The sequence below is a fragment of the Larimichthys crocea genome, chromosome XXII (genome assembly GCF_000972845.2).
Source record: "Larimichthys crocea isolate SSNF chromosome XXII, L_crocea_2.0, whole genome shotgun sequence".
Classification (NCBI taxonomy): Eukaryota; Metazoa; Chordata; class Actinopteri; family Sciaenidae; genus Larimichthys; species Larimichthys crocea.
Window position 1 is genome coordinate 6162802 of NC_040032.1, and position 24448 is coordinate 6187249.

Consider the following 24448-nt stretch of genomic DNA (forward strand, 5'->3'; position numbering starts at 1 on the left):
AAAAATATTATTATATATTATTTTTATAGCAGTTTTTAGGAAGAAGCCACATTTTGCCTTATGATCTATTAAGCAGTAACGACGCTAAGGCCTTCCAAGGGTTAATTTTAATTGAGTGTTTTTGCACTCTGATATTCCTATCTTCTGCCACTGCTTCCATTTATGTAAATTTTCAAAAGAAGAGCAACAGTGAGGGCAAAACTATGTGCAGTTGTGCTGTATTAAGTTACAAACTGCACATGAAGTGAGACCAATATAATCAGGACTAATAATCTTGTACTTTAGTTTTACATGTACTGAATTGTGACGATGTCCTGATGTCTTGTTGAAGTCTTTTAGCAACACATGGACTCAGTATGGTCTTTAGACATATCTGACTCTGACCACTATGTAGTAAAAATATTAGGCAAATTATATTTAAGAATACTGGCTGGGCCTTGCGTATACTGCAGAACAATGCTCTGTGTGTTTGTGTGTGTGTGTTTGTGTGAAGGAATGTAGAGTCGGTTTGGCTGCAGGCATCCTCCTGGCACAGACCACTGGACAGCTTGGACTGAACAGGGTGAACATACGGTGGTCAAATGCAGTCATTCTCCCGACTTCCCGTGTGTCTGTGTGTGTGCTCCTGCAGTTTTTGAGAACATCAAATATGCATACCAGTAGATGAATCTGAGCATCCATATGCAGGCTCACGTGTGCCTTTCACTAAAAGAAGTAATTATGAGAGATCTGAGCCATAGCCGAGAGTATTTGCAATAAAGCATTTGGTTTTGGCGCGCGTATCAGCTATGACCATGTGTATCTTCAAAAAGCTGTTCACATACCAGCTTTTTCATCTCAAAATGTTAAATAAAAATCTATACATATTATCTCTGCAGTTTACCAAATCTCTGAAGCACTTTGGGGAGGAAGAAGGAAGGATGCAGCCCGATGAGTTCTTTGGGATATTCGACACCTTCTTGCAGTCGTTCAGTGAAGCACGGCAAGACCTGGAGAACATGCAGCGACGTAAAGATGAGGAGGAAAGGAGGGCACGAATGGAGGCCATGGTAAGACACACATTTAGAGTATAAACATGGCAATGGTATGGAAAAAAATACTATTTTAAAACAGGGGTTTTACACTTGAGCTGAGATGTCTGTTTCTGCCTTTGTCCCCTAACTTCCTGTCTCTATTCTTCCAGCTCAAGGAGCAGAGAGAACGGGAACGACGGGCCAAAAAGAGTGGGGCCTCAGACGAGGTTGGCGGAGAGTTTGACGACCTGGTGTCGGCATTGCGTTCCGGCGAGGTCTTTGACAAGGACCTGAACAAATTCAAGCGTAACCGCAAGCGCTCTGTTAACCAGCTGGTGGAAGGTGGGGGCCGTGAACGAGCTGTCACCAAGGTAAACTATTAGGTTGGGACAAGGAAAAAAAAAACAAAGACTAGATGCCTAAGTTCTGCCATGGTGAAGATCTCTGAACACCTTTAGGTTGACATTGGAGAGGATGTAAATAACGGCTGAAGTGGACATGTTGAGACTTGTATGGACAGTCACGCCGTTTTGAAGGATGCAACACTCTCCTCTGATTGGTCTTGTAAAGCTATTTCCAACCCGTTTGCCCGGGTGTTGTATGATCTCCTGAGCTGGATGAAGAACAGTTGGGATCGATGGATGGACGGACAGACCACTGTGACACATTATATCTTTTGACCATATCCTTTTAACACTGTGCTCAAGCTTCCAGCTCTGTATCACTAGTCTTTCCCCCCCCCCCTCACCCCTTGCTGTTCCCCAGTAAGTTCCACGGTTCTGGAATGGCCCTATCTGTTTTTGCTTTCTGGCTCTAAAACACACAGGACATTTGGATCAGCCAGTTACACTGTACATAGACACAAGGCCAAGAGACAAAGGATTCGAAGGACATCAGGCAGAAAAAACAAACAGAAAAAGAAGGTGGAAAGGGGAACTAAGCCATAACCTTCAGTTATGTTTGCTTCACGTGTCCCCCAGAAAAGACACTTTTTTAAACCACAGAATAGATGGATATACATAAATTTCCTTCACTGCAAAGTCAGCAAATCCCAGAACAGTTTGTTGGATTCTAAAAGAGTGAGGAAGGATATACAACAGGGGGTCATGGGGGTCATTGTTTTGATACAGTGGATTTATCCCAATGTCCTCATCCAGTGCACAGCATTCCCAGGGAGGGTGTACGTGTACATCCCGAGCTGCGATTTCAGACACAACTCTCAAGGGGGAAAAAAAACAAAAAAAACCCAACAACTTCTCAGCTTGATCCATTTGACATAATGATGACTGTGCCACAAGGGTCAAGCCTCACCTACTCGCTTCAATGGTTTCAACATTGTTCTGGCATTGATTAGTGCCAAAGCAACGAGAAAACAAATGTAAATGTATTAATACAAAACGTACTGCAATTAGGCGTTGATATATATTTATATTTAGATGCAGACAAGCTAATTGCAAAGATGTAGAGGTTTTTTTATGTTTTCATGGCATTTGGGGGTTTTGTACACACAATGCATTATTTGTTGGTGTTGCAAGTTCACATTGCTGTTGAAGTGAATTTCTATACTATTTTGCGCTATGTAAAAAAAAGAAAAAAGAAAAAAAAGACAATTGCTTGTACTTTTCTCACACCTGTATGTCTTGTTTGCACTGTAGCTTTTCTGACAAACTTTACACTCCTAGGTTTCCACAAGCCAATCTACAGTGTCCTCTGGAGAGAAAAAAAAGAGTCCTCTCTGTACCTAAATGACCTTTATCTATAACAAAGATAATGAAGGAATGACATATATGAATTTAAGTTTGAAGGCAGTGCTCTCTCTCTGCTTAGCTGTACGTGTGAATGGTTCACATGTGAACGTGTAGTCTGCTCCATCAGCCGCAACTCAAATGCAGATCTTGTGGGATTATAGAAAGGGCCCAGAGGTGATGATGTATAGCCATTCTGTTTGGGCCTTTATTAACACTCATCCATAGTGTCTGTAAGATCTGTTCCACTGGTGCTAAAACATGTGATCTCTGGACAGAGCCGTCAGCACAGTTGATGATTTCTCAAGTTAAACTATTGTTGTTGTTTTCTTATTTCAGTTGACATTGTAATCTCAGATCACATCATGTACTGAGTCTGTTATGGTAAAGTCAGGGAACTACAAAGCACTTACTTACGTCTTTCCTTCCGGCTTTTCTCACCTTTGTGTACATATGGCTAGACCCCGTTACTATGGACATCCTGTTGCCAAACAAGAACCAGAACCACACACTGATGCCAACCTAGGTCACGTTTTTTGAATTAAATGTATATATGCATTTCTGAAACCTTAGCAGTAGGCACGACAAAGGCTGCAATGTAATGTATGGGCTCATCTCGGTACAACATGTAAACCTTCTTCTTGAAGATGATACAGTAGCTTGCTACAGGAAGTGTACCCAGAGAGAGATGTTTAATCCTGAGGCGAGGGCTCCTCTGTGAAAACTCTGCTCCCGGATAAGAGATGAGGAAGCTGAAAGGTTTGAACTCCATTTTAGGACATTAAATGAAAGGGAGGATCTGTTAACTAAGTTTTTCAGAGCACATTGAAAAGTTGGCACATCCTGTGTTTAACCTCTTATGTTGAGCCCTTTCATGCATGTTTTCTAGTAATCCAGAATTACAAGGAGGGAAATTTAAGGCCCAGGACACCAGCTGAGGCTTCATGTTTTCAAGTATGCTTGTTTTATGTATAGATTGGTTGGTTGCGTTTCACAGGCCAAATGATTTGCACAACAACCCCGGTTCAGTTTGTAAGGGATTCATGTGAAGTGTTTGTTCTCATTGTAACAGGAACATTTAAATCAAAGATTTTGTCCCACTGCACTTGACTCAATAAGCACTTGGTGTGTTTCAAAAAGACATTTCTGATGATCGATTTTTGTTTAATGTTTCTCAACAAACTGACCTGCCACTTAACACCCATCGCTGTATGTCATGAAGTTCTCTGTAGTAGTCCTGGCTATCCCATTTTGTTTTTGTTCTGCCAGCTTTTCTTTTCTAAAAATATTTAAGTGCCTCTGACCCTGTTTTCACACATGTACCATTCCTGTTATTATGTTTTAGAGCTTGTGGTTTCCAGTATCCAGTGTTTTGTATTGTAGTGAATTGCAGCTGACAGTTGGAATTAGACTAATTGGCGCCATCTTGTGGCTTTCTTGTGGCTACACTTTGTGACGTCACTTCAAAGTGTTGCCATTATGCGGCACTTCATGCGAGCTCTAGGCACAATAAGTCACCAAAGTTTCCCAAAGGTCCAACAGGCGTGTGTCACAGTGGCTCTGGTCACCATAAAGCTTTGATCTATTATCTGTACAGAGAAATCCCACTCTGTTCTCCTAAAACTTAAAAATGTTTCCCTCAAACTGAGGTTAGAAGGATGAGTGCAGAGAGGATCTTTTAATGTCCCGCACTTTAGAGATTTACTGGTGAACCAACTAGATTCAAGCTGATTCACAGAAGTCCCTTAAGTCCAAAGGGGAAAATGACATATGATTGCCTATTCTTTAACCACCATCTCATGTATATTTGAACTATTCTCTTTCCTAACCTCTGCTCCTTTGTCTTTTGAGTTATCGGAGTTAGTATATCAGACTTTGGCAGACCCTTTAAACTCTTAATCCAGAGCTTTAACCCATATTGTAGTGCAGACTATTTACTGAGGGGTATTGCGACATTGTCAGTATTATTACATGTTTATGTTGTTACATGTTTGGATGTTTATTTGGCCATTGACTGGCTGATTTTGGAGTGTACAGGTGGAAATCAGAGGAATGAAAATTAGTAGCTTGTTCAATGCACTTTTATTATGGGACATTTCCATTTGCAGCGTCATTTTGAGGGCTTAGATCCCTCCAGAAATGAGAAGGGTGCAACGAAAGAGTGGTACAAAAAAAAAAAAAAACATGGTGTGAAAAAAGAAAAAGGCCAAGTGAGGTTGGGGACTCCGGCTGGGCCGCTAGAAACACCTTAATAGTCAGTTTGTTGGATGGATTTGTGGAGGACAGAAACAAAGAGGTGACACCCGTTTTACTTTCTCACCTGTCACCTGCTTTGGTGTGTAAAAGAACAAATAAAGTAGAATGTTTTCTGACACCGCATTTCTGTCCAATCATGCACTTCGGCGTCGACCTGCATGCCTAAAGAAGGGTGCACACAGTGTGATGTGTTGACTTTAACCTTTAGTAGAAAATTGCTTGCAATATGGAGGACACCTGTTACACGACGATTTGTACTGCCTGAGAGAAGTTGCACCCAGTTTTAGAGGTTGTATAATTGTGAGGAGTCAGTATTTTTATGGTTGGAAAAAAAAGTATCCTCCACCGAAAGATGTACAGTTGGTAAAAAAAAAAAGAAAAGCATTTTGTACACCATTCTTGATGTTTAAGATAAGATTAAAAAAAAGATTGAAACATTGAGGAATGTTCCATTTTCCTGTAAATTGTACCTCTATTTATTTGCCTTATTTAGTTTGCTATATTTTGTATGTACACACAGCATTACAACAAAATGTTATATTAAAAATATGAATATGAATAATTAAACTGTGGTCCGTGTATGATGGATAGTTTTGAGACTTGTATAAGAATGAGAATCTTTTTTTTTTTCATTTCCATAATTTTATTTTTGTTTTGTCTTTTGTAGGGTTACAATAAACTTTTGTCCCTTACAGCTGACTGTTTATTCTTTTCTTCACAATCATTTATTGAGATGAGTGTTTGGGTCACAGATGTTGTTCCTGGGATTTGCTGGAGCCACTCTCCCAGTTTGGGGGTTACTGCCCCAAGTGCCCCCACTACCACGGGGACTACGCAACCCTTGACCTTCCACATCTGTTCCAGCTGCTCTTTCAACCCTTGATACTTCTCAAGTTTCTCATGTTCCTTCTTCCTGATGTTGGCATCAGCTGGGATCGCCACATCTATCACCACTACCCTCTTCTGCTCTTTGTCCACCACCACTATGTCCGGTTGGTTAGCCATGACCTGTTTGTCAGTCTGGAAGCTGAAGTCCCACAGAACCTTGGCCCTGTTGTTCTCATCCACCTTCTGTGGTATGGCCCATCGGGATTTAGGTACTTCTATTCCATACTGGTTGCAGATGTTCCTGTATACTATCCCAGCCACTTGGTTGTGCATCTCCATGTACGCTGATCCAGCTAGCATCTTACACCCTGCTACTATGTGCTGGACTGTCTCGGGGGCTTCTTTACACAGTCTGCATCTTGGGTCTGGTCTACTCTGGTAGATCCTGGCCTCTATGGCTCTTGTGCTTATGGCCTGTTCTTGTGCTGCCATGATTAGTGCCTCTGTGCTGTCTGTCAGTCCTGCATTATCCAGCCAGGTAGGATTTCTTGATATCAGCCACTTCCTCTATCTGACGGTGGTACATGCCATGTAGGGGTTTGTCCCTCCAGGTTGTCTGTTCCTCCTCCTTCTGCTGCCTGAGACATTCACTTAGCAGTTCATCCTTCGGAGCCATCTTTCTGATGTTTCACCCTGGACCGTGGCCTTGACGCTCACTAGCCCTCGGCCTCCCTATTTCCGCTTAGTGTATAGCCTCAGGGGGCTGGACCTGGGGTGGAACCCTCCATGCGTGGTGAGGAGCTTTCTAGTCTTTATATCTGTGGCTTCTATCTCCTCCTTTGGCCAGTTTATGATGCCAGCGGGGTATCTGATGACTGGTAGTGCGTACATGTTGATGGCTTGGACCTTGTTCTTACCATTCAACTGACTTTTCAGGACCTGCCTTACTCTCTGGAGGTATTTGGCTGTGGTTGACTTCCTTGTGGCCTCTTCATGGTTTCCATTAGCATCATGTATATATATGTATATATATGTATGTGTGTGTGTGTATATATATATATGTATGTATGTGTATATATATATGTATGTATGTATATATATATATATGTATGTATAAAAATGAGAACAGCACATCTTTGTGGTTCCAGTAAAATGACAGGCCATGACAGGTGGGCCATTCATTACAACTTCTTACCAGATGTGAAATGATTGCATAGAATTAGACTGTAGATGTGTTTGTATGTTTTTGTACACATCACAAATTTCTGGCAGTTTTTAAAAAATTATTATTATTGTTCACTTGAACTTTTGCTTTCACATCTTCAATCCAACCCAGCTTTAGACACACCGGACCTCCATACCTGAAGCCATGATCATGAAGAAAATCTAGTGCAGAATTCATATTTAGACTAAAGAACAGCAGTTTAAAAATAGTGATATTAACTATCATATAGAATTAAAATACACTTCTGCAAATGTTTTTGATTTATGTACAAATAGTGTATATTAAAATATTTTTTGATTCCAAGTGTATGATGTTTGTTTTCTGTGATGACTTTGATATTTAATATCAAAAAATGATTTGATCTTCATCCAGGGCAGAATTATTCTTTCAGTAAAGGTAAGAAATGCTCATATGAAATGTTGAAAACAATCCCCACAGACACGCTGCTCCTTCACTCTGTTCTTGTGGTATTTCTGGAAATATCGCTGCCTTAAGATTAGAAATTGTTGCAGTTATAGTTGGTGATTTGAAGCAGTAATCACAGATTATGTATGTTGCTACTGTTTCACAAAATCAAACACACTCTTGTACACTGCGCACTCTCAATCTCATGTCTCATTATGTGTGGTAAGAACACAAAGCAAACAACCAAAATTCACGCTGTGTGCACAGTTTATCTATAGATCCACTGACGTAGCACAGATGTTGGGACATGGTAGAGGCTGAGCAGTGTGAGCTGTGTTGATGTGAATCTGTTATTGTTGATCTGCAGCCAAATTCATTAGCAGTATAATCAGAGAGTGGATTTGTTGTCAGGGTTCAAGATGAAGCAAATTCAAACGTCAGGACAAGAAGTCAACCTACATCAAGGTCTATGATTCCTTGTGATTTTGGAAACCTAACCACGCGTTCATAAAATACTTACATGTAAGTCCTGGTCAGTACTTTGGTCGATAATTAGGTTTCTTGAAATGGCTTGAGCTTGGCTGTAAATACACACGCCATGATTCACTGCACTAATATGTAGCAGTCAAATGTCAACATTATACACATTATACACATGGTATCCAGAATTAGTGGCCTAATTTCCATGAAATTTGCTTTGTTTTTTAATTTTAAAGTTGTTGTTTTTTAGTTTAAAGCACCACCTTCAGACCATCACCACCATCTTTTCTCATAGCCAAGAAATCTAACAGGCAGCAATAGAAAATGAACTTTTCTCTGACAAAGAATCATGTTTATTATTTACAGGACTGTAGTGTCTAAAATATTTCTACAGAGGGCAGCGAGGAGAGCGCACGATGCGTTTAGTTTCCTCCGAATAGACAAGAAGAAGAAGAGATCCTAACGGAAGCAAATATCTGTGTCAAGTAAAAGCAGACACGCGTACGCACTTCTGTTTTATGATATCCCATTCAAAGTAAAAGCATGCGACTTACTTCATTGAAATAGAAAAAAACGCCGATTGTATGGAAAACTATTGTAATATTATTATGTATTTATACTGAAATGATAGCAAATCCCAGATATGTCATCATTTCATGACCAAAGGGTGTTTAGGGCAAACAGTACATATACAGTTTATTCAAGTTGGCTTTATTTTGAAAGGTACAGACAGGAAGTTTTGAGTGCTGTAGCGCAGGCACGGTCAGCAGGTCGTTAATACTGCCAGAGCTACTAACTACTTAGTTACCGCAGAAAAGTGATAGTTTAAAGCTGAATGTGTTTCCATGGGGGGGAAGAATAAACAGAGAACTAAAGGAAATGTTCGGGTGAGTATTAGTTTATTTAATGAAGTGTTAAAGTCAGACTGCTAACGACACGCCTGGGCTCGAGCTAATGTAAACTTCACGTTATCAGCTAACGCGACGTGTGCCTGTGTCTGTCACTGCAGCGTTTTCCTAATGTTACCGCCTGTGTGGGCTTTTCTATAACCACCACATTTCCCTCCCCTCTACTAGCCGTCCAGTAGCGGCCGAGCTGCTGAGGTACTGACCCGAGAAGGTGGCGTCATCCCGGGGTTTGTGGGCTTTGACACAACGGTCACCTCGGAGCTGAGTTACGTCCCCGCCGTCCACGGCGCGGAGGAGATAGACAACCTGGTGGATGCTGATTTCCGCCTGGTGCTCAGGAAGCTCTCCAAGAGGGATGTTGTCACCAGACTGAAGGTGAGTTTGAGCTTTAACTAACTTGGCAAGCAAATGTACATCCGCTCTCTCCAGCTGCCTCACCGACATCAAATCCTGGATGCGGACTAACTTTCTCAAACTCAACTGTGACAGATCAGACCTGATCATTATAGGCTCCAGATCCCTCACCATTCACACCTTGGAGTCATCTTTGACAATAACAGCAGAACCGCCTTCTTTCACCTCAAGAACATTGACCGACTCCCCCCATCGCTCTCCTTCTCTGCTGCAGGAACCCTCATCCACGCCTTCATCACCTCCAGAATCAGTTATTGCAACAGTATCTTCTACGGCACACACCATCCAAGAATAAATTACAGTACATCTAAAACTCCGCTAGGCATCTGCTCACCCACACCGTCCCTGTCCTCCAGAACCACTGGCTCCCAGTTCCACAACGCATTCAGTTCAAAATCTGTCCAGCAGCCTCCGTTCATCTGATGCAAACCTCCTGACTCCACAACCCTGACTTGTCCACCGTCAAATCTCTGACACAAACACACCCTTTTTAAAATTTCGAATGTCTTTTTAGTGTACTGTTAATGTTGTTTTGCTGCTTTCATGTTCTTTTATGTACAGTGTCTTTGAGCATCCAGACAAGCACTTTAAATAAAAATACCTACATAACAGTGGACATGAAACTATGAATACTGAATCCATGTTGTTCATACTGTGCACTCTTCTCAGGCCGTGCAGGACTTTGGCTCTATGTGTCAGGAGCGGGATGCTGAAGAGGTCAAAGGCGTCCTGCCATACTGGCCCAGGATTTACTGCAAGATATCAGTGGTGAGCTGGTCACACATTCATCCATCCAACATTTAAGCGAGGTTGTGTGTGGTTCAGCGATCGGTGTGTTAACTCTATTAAACAGCTGTCGGTGTGCTCCCTTAGTTTGGAGAAGCAGACATTGGTTTTGGCATGGACAGTGGACAGGGTCAGCAGAAAAAAATGTTTTAGCCACATAAAAAAAGTCCCATTAAAAAAAAATCTCTAGCTGTTTAAGTGTACACTATAGCAGCACTGCTGTACCTTGCTGTTGGATCGACACTGTAATAAGTTTTAGGCATTGGAATATGTAAGTTCTGCATTTAAAACGATGCACTGCCAAAGGAAAGGGCTGCCTGACAACAAGGTAAAGTGGTAAGAACATGGTCACTGTAGTTTTTTTTTAGATTGACCTCTTTTATGTGGCCAAAATCTGCTTTTCTTGCTGATTCTGTCCACAACAGTGCTTAGCTCTATTTCTGTGGCAGGACATTTGTCTGCTTCTCCAAACCGGGAGAACGCTGACTACTGTAAGTAACGCACGGATTATGCAGACGTACCTCATACAACACCACTTCAAAAAACTCAAACTATCCCTTTAGTGTCACATTAGTTTTTAACATCACTTCAAGTAGTGCATCTTAAATTCATCAAAAAAAACACTCCAACCAACTCCAACACTTTGGTAGGACTTCTATGTGTGTAAGTGTATGAGGTGTATGAATTTTGTCTTTATCATTATGTCTCTCAGGACCATGATCGCCGGATCAGGGAGGCCACCCAGCAGGCCTTTGAGCAGCTGGTGTTAAAGGTGCGCCGCAGCCTGGCCCCCTTTCTGAAGAGCTTGATGGGCCACTGGATTCTGTCTCAGTGTGACACCTACACACCGGCAGCCTCCGCTGCGTGTCAGGCCTTCCAGGCTGCTTTCTCACCCGCCAAACAGCCCGAGGCTCTCAGCTTCTGCAAGGATGAGATCCTTAATGTGAGTAGTAGTAGTGGTGGTGGCTGTAGTGCAGACATGGTGTAATCCAGTGACCTAAATGTATCATTTAAATGTTGTTTTTACATTGCAGGTACTACAGGATATTTTGTTAAAGGAAACAGCTGATACTCTGAGTGATCCACAGTAAGTTGAGCTCATTCTGGATTCTTTGTTCCTCACACTGTGAAGGTACAGCGATTAATATGTCCTGTGAGAGTCACTGGTTCCTTCTGTTCTCTAGAAGTGTGACACAGGAGGAGAGAGAAGCCAAATATGTGCGCATGCTGACTAGTTCACTGTTGGGGGTGAAGAGACTGCTGTCCCTCCTGCTCCAGGATGACAGGGCGGCCCTGGAGCAAAGACTAGCACAGCTCGTTACCTCCGCGAAGTTCTGGAAGTACAGCAAACACAAGACGCCGCAGGTACTGGCTCTGAATAGAAGTGCTCTGCTTGGACTTGATCCAGCACCTGGTAAATGTACTTGTTACAGCGGCTCACAATATACAAGGTAGATAAGCAAAATAAATAAGTGGGCATCTTGTGGCTCAGCTTGTAGGAAGGCTGAGTCCTTCCTGCAGCGACCCAGTTCAGACACCAGCCTGTGGTCCTTTGCTGTCTGTCGTCCCCTCTCTCTCTCCCTTCTTTCCTGTCTGTCTTCAGCTGTCTGTCTTCTCACTAGTTGAAAGCCTGTGAGCCTGTTAGCAGTGAATCTGAAGTGTGTTCATTCAGCCACGTCTCTGTGATGCTACACTCTCCATACTAGCTCTGTAGCCTGATTAGCACAGTCAGCTCTTCCATCTCATTGGGGAGAGATCTTACATTCCCCATGCTAAAACTGCCTAGCACTAACCGCTGTTCTCAAGTGCAAAAAAGAGAGCCATGGGTTTATTTGAATGGGTCACCCGATATATATCATGAAGTAGTCTACATAACAGAAAAGAGGCAACTCGTTAATCTCCATAGTGTAAAGTCCATGTTTGCACACAAACAGAAAAAAACATGAAACGTCCTAAAACTGCAAAAAACACAAACATGTTCAGAGCTACTGTACCGTAACTGGCTGAACAAATATGCATGTACCAAAATAAATCACCTGGTTTATGCACATTGTAGAGTAAAATAAGGTACTACATGTTTATTGTTCCACTTGAATTTCATGTTTTCATGTCAAAATCTTGAGTGGATTTTTCATGCTTGCATAAATTATGAGGGATAATATGCGATATCCCAATATCTATGTGTGTTGCACAACCTTACTGTAAAGAAGAAATCAGGTTTCAGGTTCAGATTCCAAACTTATCTTTTTGCTACATTTTTTTTTTTTTATTCTAGGTGCTCTTACTGTGACTATGATGATTACATGTAGTTGTTAAGGTTAAACTTTCTTCTGGGTCGTGCACAGATTATCTAAACTACAAAGTTGAAGAAGAAGTTAACAAACATCTTGTACATCTATGTTTTTGTTAACAAACCTGTCTGACACCGATACTTAATGATAATATTGATGATATTTTTTTTGTGAAGAAAGTATTTTCCTAATTTTCTTCTATGTATTCCTTCACAGGTTCGAGGGGCGTTTTTTGAGATGGTGTGCGCTCTGTGTGAGTTCACTCCAGGACTGGTCCAGGCTGAAGCAGCACGACTCTGCCCCACCGTTCTTCTCAGCATTGATGACACCGATCCCGTAGTGCTGCCTCCTGTGTGGGAGGCCGTCCTTCACGTCGTGGCTACAATCCCTGTAAGCTTGTTTCTAAAAAATGACCTCACTTGACCTCAAATGATAACCATTTTGAGAGTTTGTGACCTCGTGGCTACACCAGTTTGTAGCCATGGCATACAGCAAAATGTGCACCCCAAAATAAATAGATGTATAAAAATAATTGCATTAGTAATATTTAAATATTGCTGGCATAGTCGGAACTAGAAAGAATGGTTTTGATTGCTGTTACCAATAAAGCTTTAATCATTCATTTATTTCACATTTTCATTAATAATCTGACATAACTGCATAATATCTTAATTACTCAAAATGTAATGTGATTAAAACCGGCAGTGATATATTTTTAGCTTCACCAGTCAAAAGCAGATTCCTGGTTGACAGTGCTGGTGACAGGGCTCAGCACTGACTTTTAAAAGAGCTTGCCAGGCTAACAGAGCCACAAATGTTTAGATGTTTCATTTTTGCGTCTAATCTTATTAATCTAATATTTTTCTGTTCCTGTTTCAGGATTGCTGGACACATGTGAATGCCAAGAAGGGCTTCTTACCTAAACTGTGGGCTCTGCTAAAAGAGGGTGGAAAAGGCATGGCTAAAGCACTCCACCCTAATCTAATGCCGCTCCTCAGCAAACTGCCCCAAGAGGTCACCGCTCCAACCTTGGACTTCTACACCACCTTCTTTGCTTCATTCATACAAGGGTGATTTGTTTTTGTGTGTGCTTTGTATGGACACTTGGGCTGGATGATAAATTAATATAATCATTTATCAAACTTATACTATAACAGTTCATTGCACTCAGCAGTATTTAGATTATGACATTACCTTCCATTTGCCTGTATCACACTCTGTAACCTTAAGTGTCTCTGTTTGTCTTAGTCTGTCCAGTGAGCGTGCAGCGATGAGCCCATCAGAGAGTGCAGTCATAGTGACGTCTGTCGTTGAGTGCTTGAGGTACTGCATATTGTGCAATACAGAAGAAGAGGAAGATCAGAAAAAACTGCACACCATGCTTATTTCACAGCAGGTGGGATCACACCTTCGCACACACGGTTCCCATCATGTTAAATCTACTTAAATCCCCACCGCGCTTACATTCTTTGTTTGTCTTTTCATAGCTACTACCACTCCTGGAAACGGCTCTTGGAAATCCCCTCCTTCAGAACGGTCCTCTTTTCCTCCTGGTCACTGAAATGCTCGTTCACTGGGAGAAGAAGGCAGGTTTACACAGCGAAGACGAAACAAATGACAGCAAGGGTGTCTTTCAAAGTCTTCTGGCAGACTTCTGGGAGGGGCTTGGTCTTTTGTTTGTGCGTTATGTCGACAACGAGGAAGCAGATCCACAGGCTTTGGAGGGGATAGCCACCTTACTGCAGGTGAGTTCGAAATCTCCATGTGGACACCAGCAGATCAATGTGACTGTCATAGACATTCATGTCTTTTAAAAAGTAGCCAAAGTGAAACAGAAAACATGATGTCTGAATAAATCTATTCTCATTTTCCCACGTGTCTCCAGGTGATGCGTTCTCCCGAGAGAGTAAAAGGAAAGCATGTCCAGAAGAAGAAATCTGTCAGGATCTCTTTTAAGGCAGAGGACAGTGAGAAAACTGGAGTTGAGGGCGACGGAGTCGAGAAGCCCGTGCAGATGGTGTCGGAGCTTGTGAACGAGAAGGCATTTGGATCCCCACAGACCCAGCATTTTGAGGATGTAGTGTGCCAGCTGGCCCAACTCTGCCTGGTGCATGTAAATGAGAAAAAGTCAGAGAGACATCTTGTTTTCCTCTCCCTTCTCCTGCGCTCTTTCCACACACCCAGGGTCTTCAGTGTAAGTCTTATTTGACAAAAGGAGATAAAAAGCACATTGAAATGTCAATAGTTTTTATCTTTGTAAGGCAGTTCCTGTCAGCTCAAGGCTTTTTACTCCCCATAAATTTGTCTTTGTGAAATCTGCGAAAGGCCAGCATAAGAACTGTCTGTGGTCTGTGGTTTTTAAGCAGCTTACAGCTCCTTCACACAACTGATTTGTTCCCCTAAACTGTGCTTGTCTTAGACGTTGGTGGAATTGGATGAGAAAATAATGAAGGACGGCGAGCAGCAGGGCGAGCTCAATATGAGAAATCCAGCAATTCAGTTCCTGTTGGAGCAGGTGGTGGTGTGGCTGGCCGAGAAGGGGCGAACGGACACCGAGCACCTCGTGGAGATGGTCTTCAGTTCACTGTACTGCTGCAGCTGGCAGGAGACCACCCGCATCCTGAACCACATCGCCACGGTAACGCATGACCTGATCCCTCTTTTGTTGTAGATGTTGTCTCTGTGCTGACGTTCTCTCTCTTCACTCTGCTTTCTAGATGGACTTGCAGTGGGGAATTATCCTGCAAATTATACAGAGGGTATGTGCCACTCACTCAGTGTTTCCTCACTTGTGTGTCTACCTATACATCACATACACACTAGTAATCATCTGTGCTGCTCTGTTATCAGGCATGTGCAGATCCTGAGACTCTTAAGAGCTGTGGTGATTGGCTCAAGGGTTCAGTCCTGGGCAACCAACTCCTGGGATTGACCGAGGAGCTGTGCAAAGTAGGACGCGGCTCTCCTGCTTCTACCTCTTCTACAAGCACACACAGTTGGACACTTATCAGCCTTGTCCTCTCTCAGCACCACAACAATGGTGAAAATAATCACCACACACACCAGCACATATTTTTGTCGTCTAGAAATGTACTATCTATTCATCTTCTTGATCTTTTTGTACTTGCGTAGAGCCTCTGATAGGGGAGGTGTACATGGAGAAGATCTTAGAGAAGCTCCACGCCACTCTGTCCGAGACGAAGAGTCTGTCAGATGCAGGAAACATGGAGCCGCTCATCTCCTTCATCTGTGATGTGGCCTCCACGTTCTTCTCCTCCGTACAGGACTGTCTCCTGCTACTCTCTGCCGAGGAGCTCCTGCTCACTGTCTTCGAGCTCACCGCCCAGGATCAAACACACAGTCACCTATCTGGTAGGTAATCACACAGTCCCACATACATTATATGCCTCTCATGGAGGTTAATTGACTCATTTTGTGCTGTCTGCCCTGAAAGACTCACTTTTAAAGAAGCTGAGGAAAGTGTGTGTGGCTGGGGTCCGGTCGTTGGTCCAACACTCTGAATACGAGTTCAAGGAAGGAGGTTTCTTGCACAGTGCAGCCATTTGGGTGACAAACCAGCTCCTCACGGCTTCTCTGGACATTAAAAGGTAACAGAACATTGTTTTCTGACACAGTTTTTAAAGTCATTTATCTAAATTTGTTCAGTGTATCTAAAATGGTGCAGCTATATTTTCAGAATCTGTCCCGAGGCTTTCTTGTGGTTCTAATTCTTCTAACTCTTCTTGGTGTTTTTGATGTTTTAGTTTACAGGTTCTAGTACTGGCTGTGCAAAGCCTAGTGGAGACAATCATCTCTGTCTGCAATCAAGAGTCCCCCCTCCTCGTCCAGTTCTTTAGCCAACTGATGCCCAGCCAGCCAGAATGGACAAGAATCCGACAAGCCTTACCTCCTCAGGTGAGCCCGACAATTCATGGACCCTACTTAAGAAAAAAAAACAGATACAGCGGCGACATGCATTGGTTCCGAAGAACTTGACGTGGGTTAAATAATATGACATTCATATGTTCAATTTTTTTCCTGTCCTCTGCAGTGGGTCAAATCCCCTTTACTGTCCAGCCGTCACCGAGGAGTTTATGAAAAATCCTCCATGGACATCTGGAAGTTTAGGATGTCAGCCAGGCTACCAGCCCACCTTTGTGCCTGCGCCCTGCTGGGCAGCGTGGCCCGACATGTTGTATTCAAACCTCGTGACCAAAAGGAGGCAGGGTGTCCATCACACCTGCAAAATCTCAAGTACACAGGTACACACACACACACACACACACACACACACACACACACACAGGATGTTTTTCTGTCATTTAGTGCTTTTCACGTCTATGACACTGTTAAATATGTTTGTATATGTCTGCTTTCCTTTGGCAGTTTCAGAACTGTTGTATGCACTGCAGTGGTGTAAGGAGGTGGAGTACAGCCCTGCTGTAGTATCTGCCTACTACAGCCTGCTGACTGACCTGGGGCTGTCAGGACTCCACAGCCAGGTTCCAGTGATAGATCTGCTGAAGATGCTCTACTCAAGGTGAGCTGATTGATTTTTGATGAACAAGGAATTCATTTAGAATCAAGACCACACACATGTAATCACTGTCTACATAAACAGACCTCAGAGTCGTCTCGATTTATAGAGGCTCCTCTAAAGAAATGATTCATTTGCTGGACATTTCCTAACAGTCAATAAAAACACGGCTGATTACAAAGAATAACTTAAAAGGAATTTAATCAGGGTGTTTGGAAAATGCTTAATTTGAACAGTTTTCAAGGTTAGGAATATGCGTGAATTCCACTCCACACTCACGTAAACCAAAACTCTTTTTAATATCTGACATTTAACAATCTTGTCATCATATTTCTTTGTTGTTTCCTGATGTGTTCATTTTAATATTGTGATTATACAACAATTATCAACTTAAATAAAATGTAGAATCCAAAGATTTTCATATTTTGGGGCAATTTGCTCCAAAATATGAAATTAAACAATTTCTGCTCGCTGTTTGAGTTCTGATCTCCTGTCTGACTAATACCTAGAAACCCAGCAGAAGGCAGTAGACTCCTATATGTAACAGAAGCCAGTTTACTACTCCAGCAAGTAGAAGCTCAAAAGTCAAAATGTGTTGAAAAAAAGATCAATGTAATCATTTCCAAAATTCACAACATGTTTTTATCTAATGACATTTTCAGCTTCAGTCCATATTTTTCAGCCTTTAGTCCTTCAAAAACAACATTTTCTCTGTGCTCACTAAACTGTTTGATCTCTGACGTGCTGCACACCTGTATGACTGAGGCGGTCTAACAGCTCTGCAAGATACAGAATATTAAGAAAGATGAAATTCATATATTGTTCAGATATGACTTTATTAGAGTTGAAGACCAGTGTTCTTATTCATATTTATTTACATGTTATATATTTTCAGGATGTGACAATGTGGAGATGGCAGAGTAATATTTTTAGTCCCTTACCCTGGTTAGTTAGTGAGCATTAAATAATGAAATGATCAATGAATGTAAAATAAGTGACAATACACATCGATTGCTGTCAGTATAAAAGGGACTCTGTAACTGCATTTAATTTCATGTAGTGTATTGTAACAAGGCTGGAAATGTGTGGTGCAGGTACCTTGAAAGTGCTTGAATTTGACTCTATTTTTTTTGGCCTTTTATGCCTTTAATGATAGCACAGCTGAAGATAGACAGGAAGCAGGGGGCAGAGAGAGGGGGAGTGACACGCAGTAAATGGCCGTCCGATGCGGGATTCGAACCGGGGCCAGCTGCAGCGAGGACTGAAGCCTCTACACACGGGGTGGCCGCTTAACCCACTACGCTACCCTTGAATTCGACTCTTTAAAATCAGTGTGAACGCTGTTTAATAAATGCATCCTTTCCTAGGAAAATATTTGAAACAGTATCTATTGAAATATGTGTATTGTATTGTTGCCCTGCAGGTCTGTGGAGGATGGAGGTCTGTGGTCTCTGACTCTAGAAAACTACATCCACAGCAACGACTTGGCAGTCGCTCACGGTGCAGCAATGAGGAGGCTGTACGGCAGTGCAGACAGGTTAATACGTTGTTTGTTCATGTCATTTTAAATGCTTGAAATTCCACATTCAGAGTTGTTATGTAGCCACTGCTACTGCTGTGATGCATTTTGAATATTGTCTGTGTTTGGTCAGTTTGTTCCCAGTGTCTCAAAGCAAACTGAGCACACTCCAGGTGCTCTGCCCCACCATGACCAAAGAAGACAGAGAGACTCTGGTTGCTCTGGCTACTGCTGGAATAGTCAACTGGCAAGAGAATGACGGTGAGAATACACACACACACACACACACACACACACACACACACACACACACACACACACACACACACACACACACACACACAAGCATACGTGAATAATTTCGGACATTGAACCAAACAAATCCTAATTTCGGGCTGTGTCTCCCAGATGTGTACGGGTGTCTGGCGGTGCTGCTGTGCTGTCTAAAAGCAAACACACAAGTAGAGGAGGAAATTGTGCAGGCTATCCTGGCCACTGTGATGGAATGGAGGAACAGCAAGGAGGACTGGTTCCTCTTTGGCAGGTAACAGACTCACATTTACACACTGTGTTCTCATGTTTATCTCCTGAAACTCTGTCCAACTTAAGATATTCTTTACTGTTGTATGCCTCTACATCTGTCACCTCTTTGTATTTCAGTGATCTGTCTAAAGCAACTTCAGAACAGTTGAACCTTACTGTGGAGATGATGCGTTTTCTGTCCTGGCTGGTGACTCATCATCCGACCGTTCTCGGGGGCAACCAGTGGGACTTCTTGCTCTGCTCTATGTTAGCCTGGTTGGAGGTGAGACAGGGGGATCGTACGCATGGTGTTGTTTTGTGACTTTGGGAATATTGTTACATGGCTCACATCTGCTCTCTCACACTCTCACAATCTCAGGCTGCCAGCGAGAATGTGAGCAGTCTGTGGAACCCCTGGGTGCAGCTCTTCGTGTGTGAGAATGCGACATTGATCGTGAAGCTCAACCAGTTCTTCACATCACCCTCGCCCGAAGTGCTGGAGAAGCTGCCGTCAGAACTGGCTGCTGAATGGACAGACTTCTTCCTGGAAGGAATCTACAACCTGCTGCTGCCTCTGCCTATCAGTATCACAGGTGTGTGTGCGTGTGTGTGCGTGTGTGTTAGAAGGTTATGACAATTTCTAGGAAAGGAGCCCACTCTGAAAAGTCAAGCACCAAAGGTTATACTCGCTTTTCATTTTGGCAGTGTTGGCAGACACATTCAGATCCTTCACTTCAGTACTCATACCACACTGAAAATACTCTAACCATGCCTTACTTAAAGGTTCTCTACGTAACATTCAGACAATGTTTGTTAATAATAACACCTTTGGGCATTTAGTGAGCATCCTGTTGCTCATGCTCGCACTACATAGGAGTGAGCGAGCGAGCATCATCCTGTGCATCTGCCAAAAGAGCTGTACATGAGATGAACACTGGAAAATAAATCACAACCATATTTCTAATAACATTACTATCTGTAATATTCCTATGTGATGTCAACTAACTTTAACCTTAGCTAGTTGATCTCTGTCTTTCATTACTCGTGGCTCGCTCATAATCATTTATTGTTGGCTAAAATCAACAATGTTTGTCTTCATACAAACTATACTTTAATGGATCACGCTGCCTCACAGTGCTAGTTGACATAGTAACGGTAAGCCGGCCTTATTTACCAACCAGATCAGCACCAGGAGACAAGAACTGCTGATGTCATCCAGGACTCAGCTCTGACTTTGGTGTTGAACTCTGCGTTCTAGAAATGAGTCCATGGGCTGCTAGGCAACCAAGAAAGCTGTGGAAGTTATGTCATTACCTGTTTACCTATTAGCAATGGAAAGTGATTCAAACTTGTATTTGTAAAATGCCTCAGAATGTAACATGGTACATTTAAGTAGAAGTATTTAAGTATTTTCAGCAAAATGTGCTTAGTTACATTGCACCGCTACATAAATCCTATCATTAGGTAATACGGTAATTGCTAAATGAATAACATTCATGCGTTTTGGCGTGTTGACCTTTCACTGCTCCCGTCCTTCATTCGTCTGTTTGTTGTCTAAATGCAGATGCCTTCACTGAACCAGATGACCCTGTGTTCCCTCTGGCGGTGTTGCAGTCTGTCGGCGTGGCTCTGACTTACGTGCCTGTGCAGCAGCTAAAGCAGAACTCCCTGCCACCGCGCTTCATCGTGGACCAGAATACAAACCTGCCGGAGCCCCTCCAGACGCTCCTCAACACTTTCTGTCCTCTGCTGCTGTTTAAGGCCCGGCCTCTCCAGATCACCGTCTACCACTTGTTAGAAAAGTAAGGATGTTGTTAGAGCACTAAACTTTCTTACATTAACAGAATATTACATTCACTTATATCCTGCGAAATGATCACTCACAAATGTAAAGCTAAAAAACCTCATAAACCTGCTTATTGTTAATGCAGGGTCATGCCTCAGCTGCCTGAGTGTGATGGAGAAGGAGACAACAACAAGTCTGATGATGACAGAGATGAGCCGTGTCTGTAAGTCAGTGTTTAAGATGTGATGGGACTGGATTCTCTGTATTGGTGTGTGAGTTTTGACAGTTTGACACTGTATAGTTCATATCTTTATTTTTTCTCTTCAGCTCCCCTCCAGCGTCTTTGATGTCTATCCTGTCGACCTGTGAGGAGCTGTGTGATAGCATCCTGGCCGGAGTTCAAGTCGGAGAGTTTGCAGTGGTCCAGCCTCTCAGTGTGGAGTACTCGTGCATTTTGGGGTACTTGCTGGCCTGGAAGCTGCTCCTCACGTTTTTCAAGTCCTCACCCTCCCATGTGAGTGTGACGATCAGATGTTTAGAACAATATGTTTGCTGCTTTCTGGTTTGAGTGTGTGCGAGCAAACATATTCAGCAGAGAGAGTGTGCTCTGATGTCTGAGAAGAGATATGAAATGTTGTCACAGTACTGACTGCTCTCTGCTCTCATTTATTTCCAGCTGCGTGCCCATTACGCCCAGTATCTTAAGAGAAGCTGCTCCCTTAACAAGCTTCTCCTTCACCTCTTCAAACTGATGCCAGAGAGCCCGATCTACCTGGACCAGGGCACAGAGTCGAAGGAGACTAAAACCTTCTTCACAGAGAGCCTCCCTCTTTCTGTTGACAGTAAGTATCACGCACACACACACACACACACGACTTCAGTATCTGAGCTTGAAAACAAGCTGAGCCCTCCCCTTGTGTGCTCCCTGCAGAAAGCCAGAGCGTTGAGTGGGAGCTCCCTCATCTGGCCTGCAGTGTGTACTACAGCACGGTGCAGGACCTGCCCGCCATGGTGCGGCTGTGGTGGAACAGCCAGGAGAAGAGAGTGAGCGCAGCAGTGGAGAAGTTCACCATTAAATACGTCAGCCCTGTTCTCTCATCCCAGGAGATCTCATCTGTCCACTCCAGCACGCAGATGTTTGACAGCATGACTGTAAGTCTGCAAATCCTCTGCGTGTATCTTTTATTAGTTTTAGGTTACTTACTGTGATGGCACTTCATCAATAACCCCAGCGTGCCTCCAAATTTACAGGGAGTTACACAAAGGTTGATGGGTGTAATAACCATTGCAGTTGAACAAATTCTGCAGGGCAGCCACTGTGTCACATTTGCAATGTAAAGCTGCAGAAACAATAGGCAGGCGATAGATTGTAAAGCAGATGACTCATTATTTGACGGAAATACTCCAGACGGCAAAGGCAAACAGTTTTTATTTATTCACGTTGCTGCCCCAGGTGAAGGCCCGCTCAGCAGCACGGGAGGTGATCGCTACCTATTCTGTGGACGATATCTTCATCGAGTTGGTGATTCAGCTGCCGCAGAACTACCCTCTGGGCTCCATCACTGTAGAGAGTGGGAGGCGCGTGGGAGTCGCCGTACAGCAGTGGAGGAACTGGATGCTGCAACTGAGCACCTACCTCACACATCAGGTAGAGTGCACATAACCTCAAGATGACCTGCAGCCAGATTATATCCCTACCAGGCCCAGAGGGCCGTGAGGATATTCTCTTTTGAGGGATCAGCAAAGCAACAGAGGATGAGACACATCAGAAAAATGTAAATGTGTGTGTGTTTGTGTTCAGAATGGCAGTATAATGGAGGGCCTGGCTCTGTGGAAGAACAACGTGGATAAGCGTTTTGAGGGCATCGAGGATTGCATGATCTGCTTCTCTGTTATCCACGGCTCCAACTACTCCCTGCCCAAGAAGGGATGCCGCACCTGCAAAAAGAAATTCCACTCGGCGTGTTTGGTGAGATTCATGTGTCACTGTCATATTACACCCAGTTGTGGGCCGTCCAAAATACTGTTTACCTGAATAAACTTAGAGCATTAAAAATCTTTGCTTAATCATCGTAACACAGAGAGAAAACAGTAGCACTGCAGTTTTCTGTATATAATAAAGTGGTACAGTTATGGTTCGTAAGATTTCCTTGAGTTTAAAATGAACTCACTTTGCTTTTAGACTGTTTTGTTGTCTTTTACATTGATATATATTTTCTCATCTCTCCATAGTACAAATGGTTCACGTCCAGCAACAAGTCCACATGTCCACTGTGCAGAGAGACCTTCTTCTAACACACAGCCTCGCGACAAGGTTGAAACTCTTCAGTCGACTGGGACCGAATCCGTTTTAGAGACCAGAAGATCTGATCCATTAGACCACGATATGCAGCATAAGCTGCTCCCTGCTGACATTTTTTTTGTTATTAATGAGTTTTTAAAAAAATATTTTTTGCAGACTTAATTTTTAAATCTTTTGAAACAGATGGGTGTAGAAGAGGCTGAATCGTAAAGTTTGGGAAAGCCAAAGCTGTCCAGGTCCTTTATTTAAATCACCTGTTGAAATGAGTCATATTACAAACTTAAAAAAAAGAAAGAAGAGATGATCCAAGTATTACAACGCCTTAGGACAGGTTTCAAAATGTTTCCTAATATTTAGGAGTGTAAAGAGATTATGTCTGATTAATGACATGCCTTACACCGTTATGACATGGTGAGATCACACATGGAGAGCAGGAAAAGGAACCTCTGTATGGTTTAGGTTTTTCATTTCTTAATGCTGGTGAATGTCCAAACCTAATGGTGATCTGTGTCTTCTCCTGTACCTGCACACAGCTGTATATAATGCTGCAAAGTAAATAAAATGAACTAGATGGATATCAGTGGTTGCATATGGTCTTTAAAACATGTGCTACATAAAGAACACAGAAAACATTAAACTAAGTATTCATTAAAGATCCCACACTGAGGAAATTCACCTGTAGCTCATGTATACAAGGAAAAAAGAAGAAAGTCATGAAGTCATGCAGTGTTAAAGAGTGTGACAGCTGTTGGAAAGAAGGACCTGTGGTAGAGCTCCTTCTTACATGGTGGGAGTAGCAGTCTGTTGCTGGAGGAGCTGTTTAAGTCCTCCACAGTCTCATGTAGGAGGTGAGAGGAGTTTGTAAGCTCTCCACAGTCTCATGTAGGAGGTGAGAGGAGTTTGTAAGCTGTGCTAACATCCTCCTGTCCTCGACTTCTTCTATGGAGTCTAGAGGGGCAGTCCAGGACAGAGCTGGACCTCTTGACCAGTTTGTCGAGTCTTTTTTTTTGTCTCTCTCCATGCTTCCTCCTCCCACTGCACACAAGAGTGCAGATGTCACCGCAGTGTCATTTCACAGTCCTGCACACTCCTCTGTAAGTGGAGATGACTTTGACCCTTCTTGTACAGGACGTCTGTGTGTCTGGTGTAGTCCAGTTTGCTGTTGAGGTGAACACCCAGGTATCGATATCCAATCCCTGGACGTTCACTGCTGTGGTCTGAGGCGTCTTTCTCCTGAAGTTGATCACCATCTCCTTCATCTTAGTGGCCTTGATGTGAAGGTAGTTGAAATCACAACAGTTGATGACTCCTGCTAATACACGTCCAACGATGGCTGTATCATCAGAGAACTTCTGGAGGTGACAAAAATAAGGAAAGTTGTATTTGTGGGTAATGAGCATGTGTGTATTTCCGTCTATTACACACTAGTTT

At 42.9% G+C, this 24448-nt stretch overlaps 2 protein-coding genes across 2 annotated transcripts; both read left to right on the forward strand.

The window, feature by feature from the left end:
- Positions 1–630: 630 nt before the first annotated feature.
- On the forward strand, positions 631–5581 carry LOC113744371 (disheveled-associated activator of morphogenesis 2-like). Its single transcript, XM_027273752.1, has 2 exons — positions 631–1049; positions 1184–5581. The coding sequence occupies exons 1-2, from the start codon at positions 789–791 to the stop codon at positions 1394–1396; spliced, it is 474 nt and encodes a 157-aa protein (XP_027129553.1). The 5' UTR covers positions 631–788; the 3' UTR covers positions 1397–5581.
- A 3098-nt stretch (positions 5582–8679) lies between these two features.
- On the forward strand, positions 8680–23592 carry ltn1 (listerin E3 ubiquitin protein ligase 1). Its single transcript, XM_010739744.3, has 32 exons — positions 8680–8839; positions 9029–9235; positions 9944–10042; positions 10773–11003; positions 11095–11147; positions 11245–11425; positions 12568–12741; positions 13231–13421; positions 13600–13747; positions 13839–14096; positions 14237–14545; positions 14771–14989; positions 15069–15110; positions 15202–15391; positions 15484–15723; positions 15806–15959; positions 16116–16266; positions 16403–16613; positions 16738–16891; positions 18312–18425; positions 18541–18668; positions 18816–18951; positions 19068–19212; positions 19309–19522; positions 20494–20731; positions 20861–20938; positions 21043–21229; positions 21392–21557; positions 21647–21867; positions 22169–22363; positions 22517–22684; positions 22948–23592. Exons 1-32 carry the CDS (start codon positions 8798–8800, stop codon positions 23008–23010), a joined length of 5307 nt encoding a protein of 1768 aa, XP_010738046.3. The 5' UTR covers positions 8680–8797; the 3' UTR covers positions 23011–23592.
- Positions 23593–24448: the final 856 nt, after the last annotated feature.

Excerpts from the sequence above, each read along its gene's own strand:
- LOC113744371 (XM_027273752.1), top strand. The coding sequence starts at position 789 with ATGACCATGTGTATCTTCAAAAAGCTGTTCACATACCAGCTTTTTCAT. Across the intron at positions 1,050-1,183 it reads GGGCACGAATGGAGGCCATG|CTCAAGGAGCAGAGAGAACG; the intron begins GTAAGACACACA and ends CTATTCTTCCAG.
- ltn1 (XM_010739744.3), top strand. The coding sequence starts at position 8,798 with ATGGGGGGGAAGAATAAACAGAGAACTAAAGGAAATGTTCGG. Across the intron at positions 14,546-14,770 it reads ACACACCCAGGGTCTTCAGT|ACGTTGGTGGAATTGGATGA; the intron begins GTAAGTCTTATT and ends TGCTTGTCTTAG. Across the intron at positions 15,111-15,201 it reads TCCTGCAAATTATACAGAGG|GCATGTGCAGATCCTGAGAC; the intron begins GTATGTGCCACT and ends CTCTGTTATCAG.